Below are 15906 nucleotides of genomic sequence, written 5' to 3'. Positions count from 1 at the left end.
CATTTATCACTATTCTCACCATTGAAAACACTTGATTGTATCTTTACTCTTTTCTTTATATAATCTGGATTTAAAACCATACTTGAGTTCAAATCTTTAAGTGCATGCTAATGTATTTACAGACTTAATGACTGTGCTATGATACAAGCCACCTTTATTGGATCTTTTTAGTACTTAAACAATGGCCGCTGAATATTGAACCAGTAACTTTTAGTTTTAATTCCTTAGGATCAATATCTAGAAATCAAATAGCTAAGGCAAAGACCTGATACCATACCTGAACTCATCTTGAAAACCAAGTGGTTGGGCAGCCCTGGTGGCTCAGCGGTTTAGTGCTGCCTTTGGCCCAGGGCGTGATCCTGGAGACCCAGAGATCGAGTCCCACATCAGCCAGGCTCCCCTGCAAGGAGCCTGCCCCTCTCTCTGCCTCTCATGAATAAATAAAATCTCAGAAAGAAAACCAAGTGGTTGCCAAGTTCCAGCAACACTGTTAACATTGAGCTGATGCAGTGCAGAAGAGAAAAACACTCTGTCTTAGTTTGTAGGGGGGACATACTTATTTCTTCTTATGAGGCAATGACAGTAGGTATTATTCCTTTTTAATCAACGAGTATCTTATAGTCATTCATTTTCAGATCATCTCAGTTTTCTGGCCCTCAAAAAAAGTTCCCAGTGTTGGGTAATAAATACAATGAACTACTAAAACGGTACTATCTTAAGAATTTATTCAATGGTAGTTGGCAGGCTTTTCAAGATCCATGATGGTATGCTGCGACAAAGTGATCTAGCTTAGAACTTTACTGTTCATGAATTAACACTTCTTTTAACTCTGCTGGTAACAACCTGGAACTAAGGACAAATCACCTGACCCTCCCAGGCATCTTATTTTCTCCACAGCCTGCTGCTTATAAAATTGTCAGATTCTTACAGTCTCCTAGAAGCGGGTATATAGAATATTTTATTAGACTTTGTCTTAGGATCCTAATAGCATAAAATAGAAACCAGTTAGTTACATGATCCAGTTTAGGAATATATATTTTACATAATTTATAATCCTTTACAAATAAAAAATCTCAATAATACAATATGCTGAATTTATACTGATCCGATTTGAGGAATCTGGAGTATAAACAAATTCAACAAAGTCCTTTAGATGCAATTTGTTTTGGGTTTACTGCAACACTTTTTGTTATATTGTATGTCTTGTATATTCCAATAAGTCTGTCTGAAATCTCAAACATATTATTTCGAAGAGAAATTATTATGAACTGGGCATTTTTTGTTTGTTCCTAAGGAGAAAGAAAAAATAGATTAGAAGTATTATCAAGTAAACACCTAAACTTATCTGAAATGTTTTTTCTGGGCAATAAATTCAACATTACTTTGATAATTAACATGAACAGGAATGATGGCATGGGTATAATTCATGACACAGTATTTGAGTCTGAGAGGAATTTGGGTATTTTTGGAAGAAGCAGAGTGGCCTAGACGTCTTCTAGTGGAAAAAAGATCTAAGCAGGAGACTAGAGATTCTAGTTGTGTTTCTGCTACTAATTTATACCATCGATTTATACTTTACATGTCCAAATTGGGAATATTTATTTCAAATAAAGGACTTGGTCTCTGATACATAGGACATGGCATTAGAGTATAGGGGGAAAGCTCAAAAGTCAGTCAACAAATTCTATGTGTATCGTTAGGGGAACCTATAAAATTCTCAGAATGAAAACCTCTAAATGATTACTTACATATATATAAAATGCAACAATGGACACATTTTTAAAATCAAGGGCTGCATCGATCTCATCCATGAAGTACAGAGGAGTGGGTTTGTAGTGGTGAAGAGCAAATACTAAAGCCAATGAACTAAGTGTTTTCTCTCCTCCTGAAAGATTGAAGATCTTCTTCCAACTTTTCTTAGGTGGTCGAACACTGTATTAGGAAAATCTCTTATTAGTCAAATTACTTGAAAAACTAAAGATTTCATGATTTGTCTTCTGTAACAGGCTTCTATCTTTCTTGGAGTTCTAATTTGCTTTCACAAATCTAAACTTTTTTGGGGTTACTTTATAAAAATCTTACTGGAGAGTCAAAACACAGCACACCTGCCAAAATTTTAAGATTTAAACAGCAAGCCAGTAAACACTTCTTGCTGTTCTCCATTTCCAGTGCATTTTTTGGCTTTGCAATTTTAAAGTCCTGATGTTAAACTGAAATGGCTCAAAAATTTAAAAAAGATGAACTACAGAAATACTGTGTAAAACATTTACTGCTTGCCTAGAATTTATGCTGTAAACTGCCAGTATGTAGATAAATTATTTACCATCAAATAAACTATAAATCTAATCTTCACCTCTCACTCTTTTCTTTCTTTTTTTTTTTTTTTAAAGATTTTATTTATTTATTCATAGAGACAGAGACACAGGCAGAGGGAGAAGCAGGCTCCATGCAGAGAGCCTGATATGGGACTCGATCCAGGGTCTCCAGGATCACGCCCTGGGCTGCAGGCGGCGCCAAACCACTACGCCACCAGGGCTGCCCTTCATCTCTCACTCTTAAGAAATACTGAGAGTCTGGAGAATATGTAGAGATCTATAACAAGAAGATCCAAAACTCAGTACATAATTACAAACCTGAACATGATTCCTTCAGAGAAAGGATCCAAGCTGTCTACAAGTTCCAGTTCAGCATCACCTCCCAGAGTTAGCATTTGGTAGTTTTCCTTTAGTTTATTTGTTATTATATAAAAACCTGCCATGAATTCATTAAGCCTTTGTTTCCGAAGATCTTCATATGCCTGTCTAAAATGATCTCTTTCACAAGTAATTTTGTCCAGTTCTGCTACTCGCTGTAAGTATAATTCTTCCTATGAAAAGATTGAGAAAAATATCTATTCATTTACGAGTTAACACTGCTCGCTTTATTTATTTATTTACACTAATTTAAAATTAAGGCTCACAACTTAGGCTAAGGACTAAAAAAGAAATAGATTAAGTTATTAACAGTTTATTCATACCTTCTTTTTATACTCTGCAATGGCACCAAGGTTTGGTTTCATTTCATGACACTGGGCTTCTAAAAGTGCAATTTGATTTGTTATAGAATCTGGATTTTTGATTGCTTCAAGATCCTCTGGGCTTAGGACTGCAATCTCTTCAAGAGGATTATTTTCTATGGGATGCAGGGATATTTTTGCAATCTAAAAGTTCAATTCAGATGAGTGTTAGGGAAGGCACAGAACTATATAATTCATTACTTAAAAAAATCCATTCACAATATGACAAATTACTTATCTACTAAATATATACTAAGGAACTGTGGCTAATTTCTCTAGCAATTATTTTTCAAAGGACATCAAGAAAAATAGTTGTAGTGTTCCAAAGTGTTCATATAGACTTTTGTTAAAATCTCTGAATCAGCTCTGCGGTGAAAATGTTGACTAATGGAACCATTACCCAGATTTTTCTGTATATAACAATTACTACATATTGTTCATTATATCCCCTATATACCAGAGAAATGATTATCTCTTGAAATTAAGAACCACAGCCTCTCAAAAATACAAAATAGAAATAAGAAACGTAACTCTTTTTCATAAGGCGTATTTTAAAATGACATTTAACCAAATGGTAACAATCTTACCTCTTTTTGCCAATATTTTAACTTAGAATTATGTTCAGCAATGTGACCATCTATTTGTTCAAGTTTCAACTTAATACTAAGTGCATCTTTTTGAAGAGCATGTTCATTTTCTTGAATTATTTTCAATTCTTGAAGTAGATTACGATGTTCTTTCTGGATCTCTGGTAAGGACTCCTAAAAACCAAGAAGAACTACTACAGATATGATCTTCCCACATGGAAAGAACAGGTATATTTACATTACAGAGATGAAGTAAATGCTCAGTCCCTTTGCCCCTTCCATTTTAAGTCTATTTACAGAAAAGTTACAGTACTCTTTATTTTTAAAAAGATTTTATTTATTCATGAGAGGCAAGAGAGGCAGAGACACAGGCAGGAGAAGCAGGCTCCATGCAGGGAGCTCAACGTGGGACTCAATCCCGGGTCTCCAGGATCAGGCCCTGGGCTGAAGACAGATGCTCAACCTCTGAGCCACCCGGGCTGCCCCCAGTACTCATATTTTCATTGTACAAATGTTACTTATAGAAGTTTTGAGCTAATGAGTGCTTACTATGCAAGGTATAAATGTCACATATCCAACTCTTTAAATTACTTCAAAAACCATTCACACCCATCTCCAAGTCTTACCTCTGCGGCAGTTGTATTCTGATAGACCTCTGCTGCTTTGTCCTCAACACTTTTTAGTTCTGCTGTTAAATCCTTTACTTCTTTCTCAGTGTCTTTTATTTCTTCCTCTGTGCGGAAGACTGAGTCTTGAGCTTTTTTAAGATTTCTAAACAAGCAAAATGATATATTAAACATGTAACATGTGATTTGTTATTCTTATGAAAACAAAAAAAACCAGATTTTACTATCACAGATTTTTAAGATTTATGATTAAACTGCCCTTGGAATCGTTTTTATGTTATACATAAATTGCAGATTCTTAAATTTCTCAACCCATGAAGTTATACCTCAAGTTATATTATAAATAATACCTCCCAGTTAGGGCAAGGTGTTTCCCATGGTAACAACTTTGGGAAGGGAACAATAACTATTTTTTCCCTTAATGAAGTTACTTTTACTTTGACCTGTGTGTTTAAGTAAACTTCTGCTCCTAACAAACAAATGGCTTATTAGTGCTTTATATACCTTTGAGCCAGACACTAGAGTAACTTAGATTACTTCTCAGTCTAATTTTAAGATAAAACAGTCGTTCAGTTTTAACATTTTGTAAACATATTTAGCTTTAATGATCTAGAAATGCCAATATTCTAAAAGTTAATTTAAAAACAAGACCTATGAATGGTTAAGAACTTTTCTGAGTTGGGACAATAGAATAATCCAATTAACTAAAAAGTAGGTTATCAAGGCAATTTTACTAAGAGGTTTCATTCTTACTTCTTATTTGCCTAAGATCTAGATCTATTTAAATTAATAACCATTTACTCTAAGCCAGAGAAACAAAATGGATTTTTATGTGCACACAACTACACTTTACCAAGGCACATCTGTTTACCACTTAAAACACACACAAATGATCATCATAAATATTTATAGGTTTCCCTTTAGTTAAGTCCTATTAGATAAAAACATGTTGGACAGGCTTAATAAGTAACAGCAAAAATGTTTAAAGGACATTAAATATAAACCCCTTTTCCAACATGGAGGCAGGAAGAAAAGAGGTTAGGATACCACACCTGTCAGCAGTCTTGATTGCTACTTGGGCTTTAGTAATAGCAGAAGCACATTCATCTAATTGCTTATTTATTTTATCAAGTTTGTCTTGTTGGGCTTTCAGTTTATGGTTATTGATTTCTACGATGATATTGTGTAATCTTTTAACCTCAGCTTCTACTTTACCAGCTCTCTCAGCCACATTGTCATATTCTGAAATAAAAAAAGAATTCACATTTCTAGGTTCACACATATCACTTGTTACATGTACATTTCTTTAGTCCTATAACTTAACCTGATGCACACAAAAGAAATTTTCACATTTGGGTGAAAGTGTATTTAAAAACAATACCCTACGTCAAACAAACGGTATTATAACCACACATTGTTAAATTAGCCACAGCATAATCCACTGATTTCTAAATGGCTTCATGCCCTTAGGCTTTTTTCAAAAATCTTTGCAACTTTTTCTTAGGTACTTCCTTGACTATTGGTCTCATAATGATTTTTACCTCAGACTATATGCCTATTAACTTGCCTGTGGTAATAAAATACTGTCATCATTATTTTGCTAGCCTAACAGTTCTAACTCACATGTAATCAAGTGGGGGATCATCACAGGATGAAGTGGCATTTCCTCTGTGGCACAGAAAACTAAGTTACATTTCCCAGATTTACTCATTTCTAGGATTCAGACAGAATTTGGGGCCATTCAATGGAAAGAATTCACATAATTTGAAAGGCATACATGATGAATTGGACATATTTCTACTGACAAGCAGAGAAATTTGCATCTTCTTGGTGGCATTAGAAATTCTGTAATCCAGTCAAAAGCTTTGTGAACATTGACAGGCAGTAACACAAACTTGGTGTGAGTTACAGTAGGTGCAATGTGCTGCTTCTGTTGATAGCTATGATGTCATCTTCCTAATTTGAGAGGACTTTCCACAGTGGTTTAAGAGGCAGGATAGATCTTTGATGGTTTTGTAGACTAGCTAGAATAGCGTGCATTGGGTGGGGGGAGTGGTGTGGGCTGCAGAGGAAAAGAGAGAATCTCAAGCAGGTTCCATGCCCACCTTAGAGCCTGATACAGGGCTCAATCTCATTATTCCGAGATCATGACCTGAGCCAAAATCTAGAGTCAGATGCCCAACCAACTGAGCCACCCAGGCGCCCATCATATATGAATTCTAATCATTATACAATATAGGAAGAATGAATGGTGGCAAAAAGGTGAGTTCAAGCTATTAAGAATACATAATGTCTAGAAAAGGTAAACACTGAGCTAACTTATGGAAGAGTCCCACAAAGCTGCTATAGGAGGTACATGGCCATCTGGCAGAAGAGAAAGGGAGATTTACTGAGAACATGATTGGATGAAGACTTAAGGAGACTGCTTCCCCTCCACTCTCTTCTCTGTCAGGTAGGTTGGAATTAAATAAATCTCCACATCTTATGATTTATCATTTCTATGTTTTTGTTTCTCCAATATCAGAATTCTTTCAGCCCATCTTTCTTCTTTAACAGAGAAAGAAAGCAAGCACCGAGTGGGGGAGGGGCAGAGGGAGAGGCAGAGCAAGAATCTTAAGTAGGCTCCTTGCACAGTGGGGAGCTTGATTTAATGATTTAATGACCCCAGGATCATGACCTGAGCCAAAATCAAGAGTTAGATGCTTAGCTACTCAGGCGCCCCTCAGACCACTTACTGAATTTAATTCCAACAACTCATTCTTTTACGTTTCTGAAATCACTTGGCTCCTCAAACAAAACAAAAAGTCTTTCTTTTGGGTCTTCTATATCCCTCTTTTATGCCAAGGACATTAAATATATACATTTAAAAGTTCTATTGTGCCAACACTAGTAATCCCCCATGCCCCCAATACTCTGTTGAATGAATGGTTTTGCTTATAAGTTGCCATATTAAGTCAAATTCCATTAGGTTGCCTGTGTGCTCTGCTCACTTATTACAGAGCACCAGTTACTATGGGGGCTGGCACAACTTACACTGGGGGATGGAACAAAATGCCCCTGGAAAGGTTCCAACTTTTTAGAACATTTTTCTTTTTTTTAAATTATCTACCATGCATTTCTTTTTTAATATCTATAGTAGCAGGTCTATTTAGTAGGTGGAAAAAAAAAACCCTATGGCATATATAATCTATAATTTTGAAGTCATTCTTCTATAACCACCTTGCCCACCCTTTATTCTCTATGCATTTTTAAAATTTTAAATTAATGTCAAGTATTCTATTTTAAAGATATGCTTGCAGAAATGGGTCCTTTATAAAAGTAGACATTAACACAATCTACCGATAATATTTAGTTTTTCCATGGGAGGAGCTACATACATACATACACACATATACAGGGCTCCTAATAAAGTTTTCAAACAAGAATGAAATACAGATTCCTGCAGTCTCTATAAAATTGTTGCTATAAAGGACACATTTTTGGCCTCTCAACCGACAATTGGGTACGATGAAAACAATTCCGCAAAACACTGGTTATGTGTGAGGAAAAAAGTGTGAGTTAAGTCAGTATGTAAGAACAAATATAGATCCAAAATAAATGAAAGGAAAAAAAAAATCCTGTCAATGATGCCACTTCCCCATACAGCATTCACTCTCCAGTGGCTATTTCTCATGGAGACCTGGCTTATAAGGCTCTACAAGATTTAGATTCTTCCAAATCTTTAGCCACTCTGGCTTCCTAGTGTTCCTACACTCCCAGCATACTACTACCTCAGGGCCTCTATACTTACTCTTGAATGATCTTAGAATGCTCTTTTCCCAAGTATCCAATGGTTAGCGCTCATATTTCTGTTGGGTCTTTGCTCAAGTAGCCACTGTGTCTGATTCCCTAATTCTCTGGTCTATTAACCCTTGTTTTATAATCACTTAGCACCACCCAATATAAAATGCAATATATTTGTTTAGCTCCCTTATCTGAAGTTTGAGATCCTTAAACAGATGAACTTCATTTTGTTCAATGCTCAATCACCAGTCCCTAAAAAAAACCCTGGCCATGGCCAGTAGTAGATGCTATCTGAAAGAATGTCTTTTTTTTTTTTTTAAAGATTTATTTATCAGAGAGAGAGAGAGAGAGAGAGAGAGAGAGAGGAGAGAGAACACACAAGCCAGTGGGGAGAAGCAGAGGGACTGGACTCCCCACTGAACAGGGACTCCCCACTGAACAGGGAGCCTGATGTGGGGCTTGACCATGGGATCATGACCTAAGCCAAAGGTAGATGCTTGACCAACTGTGCCACCCAGGGGCCCCTGAGTTCTTAATAACAAAAATTCAGACAAAAATAAAGCTAATGTGGGTACTGGTGAATATTCAATGTACATAGTAGACGTGTCTACTTAACAGCTTTTTACCTCTTTTTGGAGCATCTGGATAATTACAAGATCACCCCAATTAGTTTTTTTATTGGACCATCAGTATTTACCCTCCTCACAAACAGAACCGTAACAGGAGTCTTTCTTTTTTTTTTAAAGATTTTTATTTATTCATGAGAGACATGGAGAGGCAGAGACATAGGCAGAGGGAGAAGCAGGCTTCCTGCAGGGAGCCCAATGTGGGACTTGATCCCAGGACTCTGGGATCACGCCCTGAGCCAAATGCAGATGCACAACCAGTGAGCCACCCAGGTGCCCCAACAGGGGTCTTTCTTAAGGATGTTATAAAAGGCTAACTGTGTTTGCTGGATTCACTAGCTAAAATACCATCAGCCAGGAAGAGGTCAGTCATTTTAACCCCGTTATTCCTTCCTCCTCCAAGAAGATGCACATCTATGTTTGATTGCAGCTAATATGCAAAGAGAAGCAGGGCTGCTCAAGTACGTGATTAGTGGATTTCAATTCCAAAGCCAATCTAGCTATAAGTCTATGAACTCCCTTTCTTGCTTTATAATATTGGTGGAACACTTAACATAAACATTAAAACTTATTTTTAACAATCTCAAAAGAAAAAAAGGAAGAAGAAAGATGTATAAGCATGTATCCTTAAACATACCTGTTTTGAAAACACTAACATTTTCTTCTAGTAATTTCTGCTTTTTTTTGTCGGGGGCTGTAGCAAGTACATTAGCTTCAAGTTCCTTAACTTGGATGTTCAAATATTCTTCTTGCTCTGATAAACGCTATAGAAATGTTTTAACATTACAGGTCAACATTTTAACTTACTAACAATAACATTTGCCTTAAACACTTTGAATGAAAAAAAAAAAACACTTAAAATCTTTAATATAAAACATGAAAAATGGCCAACACACACACTGAAATTTGTAATTCATCACAAAAACAGGTTAAAATGCTGTTTTTTTTGTGCAGATCAGCAAACTTACAATTCACTGATAACACCTAGTGTTCAGACTTGGAAAAATTATTACTTGCGTTTGCCACTAAAAGTAAACGAATCAGACCAATCTTTTTGAGGACAATTAGGCATTATCCAATAATGCCTCAAACACTGTACACACAATGGGTAATAACCACAATTTTATGAATCTAACCTAAGGAAATAATTGGATGAGTTATAAAGATATACCTAAGAAGGATATTTTGTTTAAAGACAGAATTTAAGTAATCCCTACACTCAACCTGGCACTTGAACTCACAACCTTGACAACGATCAAAAGTCTCATGCTCCACTGACTGAGCCGGCCAGGTGCACCTAACAAGAATATTTTAAACACAGCAATATTCATAATGTGGAAAAGCATTTATCAAATTGTGATATGAAGAAAATGCTTAAATGCAGCTGCAAAGTAAATTTATGTTGGTCTGGAAAGAATACTAAGGAAGGTTTAGTATGATTCATTAAAAACCTATGCATAGGGCAGCCCTGGTGGCGCTGCGGTTTGGCGCTGCCTGCAGCCCCGGGTGTGATCCTGGAGACCCGGGATCGAGTCCCACATCAGGCTTCCTGTATGGAGCCTGCTTTCCCCTCTGCCTATGTCTCTGCCTCTCAATCTGTGTCTCTCATGAATAAAAATTAAAAAAAAAAAAAAATCTTAAAAAACAAAACAAAACAAAAAAAACCTATGCATAAATTCCTATCTACCAAAAACACACAAAGACTAGGTATTTATATTAAAAATTTGAAGGATATACATAAAAATTAAGGGTAGTAATCTGCAAATTTTTTTTTTATTTAAGAATTTATTTATTTATTGGAGAGAGGGGGAGAGAGGGGGAGAGAGGGGGAGAGAGGAGGAGAGAGGGGGAGAGAGGCAGACACACAGGCAGAGGGAGCAGTAGGCTTCATGCAGGGTTTCTGACATGGGACTTGATCCCAAGTCTCCAGGATCAAGCTCTGGGCTGAAGGCAGGGCTAAACTGCTAAGCTACCCAGGCTGCCCCTGTGTTTTTTTTTTTTTTAAATAGTAGGTATGTACTGCCTTTTCCTCATTAGGAAGCATTCTACTTTGAAAAGAGAATGAAAATAAAGGGTCACATAGATATTAAGGGAAGACTCCATGGGGTATAAATGGAAAAGAATAGTTGTAGCTGAAGCAAAATTCATTCAACAAAGCATTTATCCGTTAGTATTCAGGGAAATGAAATCAAGACACATGATTTCCACCTAGGGACCCATTCCTCTTCCTTATATTCTAAAACTGTAAGGAAACAACAAAATGCTTCTGCCAAATGCTACTGAATTCCAAAAGTTTTAGTTAACACTGACAAAAGGGTACCTGGATGCTTGCAGTAAACTTTTCCAATGTATTCCTCATTTCTCGTTCATTATGCCTTAACTTAACTACTGCTTCTTCCAGTTGTACTTTCTGTTCCTGGATTTGCAGTGCTTTTTGAGAGTCTCTCTGCAACTGTGATTCCATTCCATTTACCTATAAAGAATACCAGTGAAATAAATTTATGCCAACAGTCATTTCAGTTAAATAGCCAAATCAACTTAAGAATGAAAAAAAAAAAAAAAAAAAACCCAAACTTCTAATTTTAAAGACTAGAATAAAACCAAAAACCCAGTTCCAATTCCTAACCCTAAAGCTTAAGAGATGGCCAACTAATTTCTGCATCACAGAATCAAATCGTAAGACAATTTTAAGTGCTGTGTATTCATCTATTACGGCATAAGAATTTAAGTGGAAGGACAGCAACTATTTCAAAATATGAAAAACAAGCAAAACAAACAAAAAAACAACAAAAAACCCACCCAGCAAACCAAAAAACCACAAGGTACACCTCTTTGGAAAAAGTTCAGTATCCAGGACATCGAAGTATGTATTTTTAAGGATTAAAAAAGTATAGTGTTCTGATGGGGTGAAAGAACATGGAAGTTTTCTCTAGACATTTTGACATTCTCACAGACTTGTGGTCAGGCAAAATATTTTCAAATAAAATTTGGAAATAGGCATCAGAAGTCTTTGCTATACTTAAACTATTTTGAAATAGAAAAAAGTTTTGCATTGGAATAATTGTATGTGAAAAAACATTAAATGTCAAATAGTGGATAAATTATGAAATATCCATATGATCCAAATATATTACTAGAAAGATACATATGTTGAGCATATACTTTCTAATTAACATGTTTTATTTTTAGAACTTCAAAGGGTTTTATATTTTTAAAAAAATCCCATAGCTTATGTCATTTATACAAAACCCAATCTGTTAATTTAAAATCTGAGTATATTTAAAAAGGCTGAATTTTACAGTACGTATGTTACACATCGATAAGTTTTAAAGAGTCTGACTATAATTTTATATATACTGACCTCTTCTTCTGAGATTTCAACAACAACTGATGAACCCATCCTTCCTTTCATTACTTTGCTTCCACCACCAGTCATTGTACCTACAGAACAGAGAAGTCAGATTTAATTGTCTCCCCCAGTAAGATTAAATAAACTCAATAGCAGAGGAAAAAAATGATTATTACCTGACTGTTCTATGATTTGCCCTTGTAATGTCACCACTCTCCATCTTCTATCTTTTTGATATGCTACTCTTGTGGCTTGATCTAAGTTGTCAGCAACTAATGTATCCCGTAAAGCAAAGTAAAAAGCTTGGCGAATTTTTTCATCTTTTACTTTTACTAAATCAAATAACCGAGGAGTATTTTCAGGAGTTTGAATTTTGGTCATTTTATTCGCCCATACTGCCATCTAAAAGTTAAGAAAAGAAAAACAATATCATTTCTTTCAGGTACCATTTACATAATATACATACGTGTGTATCATATAAGAATATGTATACAAAGTTCTGAATATCTGCATAATTGAGCATAATTTTACTGTTACTTAAAAGAGTTACTGTAGGGGTGCCTGGGTGGCTTAGCTGCTTAAGTGCCTGCCTTTGGCTAGGGTCGTTCATGATCCTGGGGTCCTGGGATCCAGCCCTGCGTGGGGGCTTCCTGCCTAGTGGTTAGTCTGCTTCTGCCACCCCCTGCACATGGGAGTGTGTGTGTGCACTTTCTCACTCTCAAATAAATAAAATCTTTAAATAATACTTATAATCCTATTCACAGATGATATATAAAATCCTAGGGAATGCACACATACAAAATTAAACCTAATATTTCATTGAAGCTTTAAGATACAAGATCAATATACAAAAATTAATTGTATTTCTATACACCAGTAATAACCTAAGAATGAGATTAAAAATTCCATTTATAATGTTATATTTAACAAGACAAAACATCCAAAACTTAGGAATTTAACAAAAGAAACATAAGAACTGTACACTAAAGACTATAAAATATTATAGTATGGACTTAGACCTAAATAACTGGAAGAAATCCCTGGTTTATGGACTGTTAAGGTTTATAATTATTAAGATGGCAATACTATGCAAATTGATCTACAGATTCAATGCAACCTGCATCAAAATCCCAGCTGCCTCCTCCCCACCCCCAAAACTGACAAGCTTATCTTAAAATTCATATGGAAATTACAGGGATTCAGAACAAAGGAATCTTGCTATCAAAGAACAAAATTCAGGATGCCTGGGTGAATCAGTCGGTTAAGCATCCAACTCTGGACCTCAGGGTTGTGAGTTCAAGCCCTGAGCCTACTTAAAAAAGGGGGGGAGGGGAAACAAAATTAGAGGATTCCTGATTTCAAACCTTATAACAAAACAATAGTAATTAAGACAGTGTGGTACTAATTCAAGGATAAACCTACAGATAAATGAAGAGTCCAGAAGTAAGCCCTTACACATTTATGGTCAGTTGATTTTTGACAAGGATGCCAAGAAAATTCAATGGGGGAAAGCACAGTCTTTCCAACAAACGGTGCTGGAACAACTGGACATCCATATGCAAGAGTAGAATTAGACTCTTTACACTGTATTATAAAATTAACATGGATTAAAAGCCTAAGTGTAAAAACTAAGGTCACAAAACTCTTAGAAGAAAACAGGAAGTCAATCACCATACCTTTGGATTATGTAGTAACTTCTTAGATATGATACACAAAACATTTAGAAACCAAAATTTTTAAAAAATGGACTTTATCAAATTGAAAAAAAAAAAATCTGTGCTTCAGAAGAAACCAAGTAAGGGACAAAACCCCACAGAATGGGAGGAAACATTTGCAAATCATATATCTGACAAGAGATTTACAGCCAAAATACATTAAAAAAAAAAAAAAACCCACAGTGAGAGGGGCTCCTGGGTGGCTCAGTTGGTTAAGTGTTCATTCTTTTTTTTTTTTTTTTAATTTTTTTAAAATTTTTTTTAAGTGTTCATTCTTGATCTCAGTTCAGGTTTTGATCTCATAGTCCTGAGTCAAGCCCCATGGTTGGGCTCCACACAGAATATGGAGACTATTAAAGAAACTGGAAGCTTTATACATTGTGGACATGGTGTAGCCATAGTGGCAAAGTTAAACAGTTAACAGGTGACCCAGGAATTTTAATCTAGGTATTAATCAAAGAGCTGAAAACCTGGGTCTGCACGAAAATCTATACGTGAATGTTCATAGCAGTATTACTCATATAGCCAAAATGCAGAAACAACATAAATGTTCATTACTGATGGATGGATAAACAAAATGTGATATATTCACACAAATGGAACACTGGCAATAAAAAGGAATGAACTGATTAATGCTACAACATGGGACATGGGTAAATTTTGAAAACCTAAGTTAAGATACACATAAAAACCTACATATTGTATGATTCCATTTATACAGAATGTCCAGAATAGGCTAATAGAGATTTTAAGTTGTGGGAGGTGGGAGATAGGTAGTGACTGTGAATGAGTATGAGATTTCTTTTTTGGGGTGATGAAAATATTCTGGAATTAGTGATCTTATTAATACAATAAAACCCACTGAAAACTCTACACACTTTTTTTTTTTTTTTTAAAGATCTTATTTATTTTATTCATGAGACACACTTGGAGAGGCAGAGACACAGGCAGAGGGAAAAGCACACTCTGTGTGGGGAGCCTGCTGTGGGACTAAATCCCAGGACTATGGGATCACGCCCTAAGCCAAAGGCAGACGCTCAACCACTGAGCCACGCAGGTGTCCCTGAACTCTACAAATTTTTTTTTTTTTAAAGATTTTATTTATTCATGAGACACACAGAGAGAGAGAGAGGCAGAACACAGGCAAAGGGAGAAGCAGGCTCCATGCAGGGGGCCCGACGTGGGACTCGATCCCAGGTCTCCAGGATCAGGCCCTGGTCCGAAGGCAGGCACTACCGCTGAGCCACCCGGGGATCCCCGAACTCTACAGTTTAAAATGGTGAATTTTATGGTATGTGAATTCTATCTCCATAAAGTCCTTTTTTAAAAGTAGTTATTGATGGTGGAAATTAAAAACTTAAGCTACAGTCACTCCAATATTGGAATTTGTATTCCTTCAGGAAGGCATTACAAAGTTTCTTCCTACAACTCTTTGACCTTATGACCCAAAATACTCAAAACCTATCACGTGTTATTTAAATAACTAGAAAGAAAAAAAAAAAAAGCTAGGGTTCAAATCAACTAAAGTTAGCACTTTAAAATTAAATTATAGGTAGCTTATTATGAATACCCACCTTATCCAAACCTATAAAGGTTGCAACTCCAATATTTTGTCTTTTAAGGAAGTTCACACAATCTTGGGCTGTATCAATAGAGTCAACAACAATGTAGTCTAATGCCTGACAACAGGATGAAATAGCAACATCGTATTTTTCATCAATTGCTCCTAAATCCCCCTAATAATTAAGAGGAAGGGGAAAAAAAATCAATGCACAATCATTAAGAAATTAGGCACAAGATCATTTCATTACAATTCCTACAGATTATTCATTACTTTTACTTGAAAAACTATACTTACGGATGGTTTAAAAAAACACAAAGGGTACACAATAAAAAATATGTGTTCCTCTCAACCTTCCCCTTCTGCAAGGGCAATCACTAGTTTTTAATGTATATCTTTTAAAAAATGTATAGGTATGCAGAATTTGAATTTTTAATGAAAGCACAAAATCAGAGAACTGTTCATTGCATGAAAATATATAATGTGAAGATTTTAAATTCAACCTTAAAAGTACTATGGCATACGCAAAATAACTTCTAAAAAAATAAAATTTTTAATTATTGAAAGCCAGCCAGCTAAGATTATGTAAACCCTGATAAAACAC

The 15906-nt window shown here is 35.7% G+C and overlaps 1 protein-coding gene across 1 annotated transcript in view; it reads right to left on the bottom strand.

Moving 5' to 3' along the window:
* Window positions 1-708: 708 nt before the first annotated feature.
* SMC4 (structural maintenance of chromosomes 4) overlaps window positions 709-15906 on the bottom strand; it is a 38601-nt gene continuing 23403 nt past the window's right edge. The window contains exons 13-24 of the mRNA XM_055308138.1: window positions 15316-15477; window positions 12203-12428; window positions 12039-12118; window positions 10998-11150; window positions 9315-9441; window positions 5321-5510; window positions 4269-4413; window positions 3643-3816; window positions 3017-3199; window positions 2634-2866; window positions 1749-1932; window positions 709-1289 (exon numbers count right to left, since the gene is read on the bottom strand). Coding sequence (XP_055164113.1) covers window positions 1137-1289; window positions 1749-1932; window positions 2634-2866; window positions 3017-3199; window positions 3643-3816; window positions 4269-4413; window positions 5321-5510; window positions 9315-9441; window positions 10998-11150; window positions 12039-12118; window positions 12203-12428; window positions 15316-15477 — 2010 coding nt within the window. The 3' untranslated portion in view covers window positions 709-1136. The remainder of the gene's footprint in view (window positions 1290-1748; window positions 1933-2633; window positions 2867-3016; window positions 3200-3642; window positions 3817-4268; window positions 4414-5320; window positions 5511-9314; window positions 9442-10997; window positions 11151-12038; window positions 12119-12202; window positions 12429-15315; window positions 15478-15906) is intronic.

The sequence above is a fragment of the Nyctereutes procyonoides genome, unplaced genomic scaffold (genome assembly GCF_905146905.1).
Source record: "Nyctereutes procyonoides isolate TBG_1078 unplaced genomic scaffold, NYPRO_anot_genome, whole genome shotgun sequence".
NCBI lineage: Eukaryota > Metazoa > Chordata > Mammalia > Carnivora > Canidae > Nyctereutes > Nyctereutes procyonoides.
The sequence above is the reverse complement of the archived record's forward strand: the minus strand, read 5'-3'. Positions and strand labels throughout refer to the sequence as shown.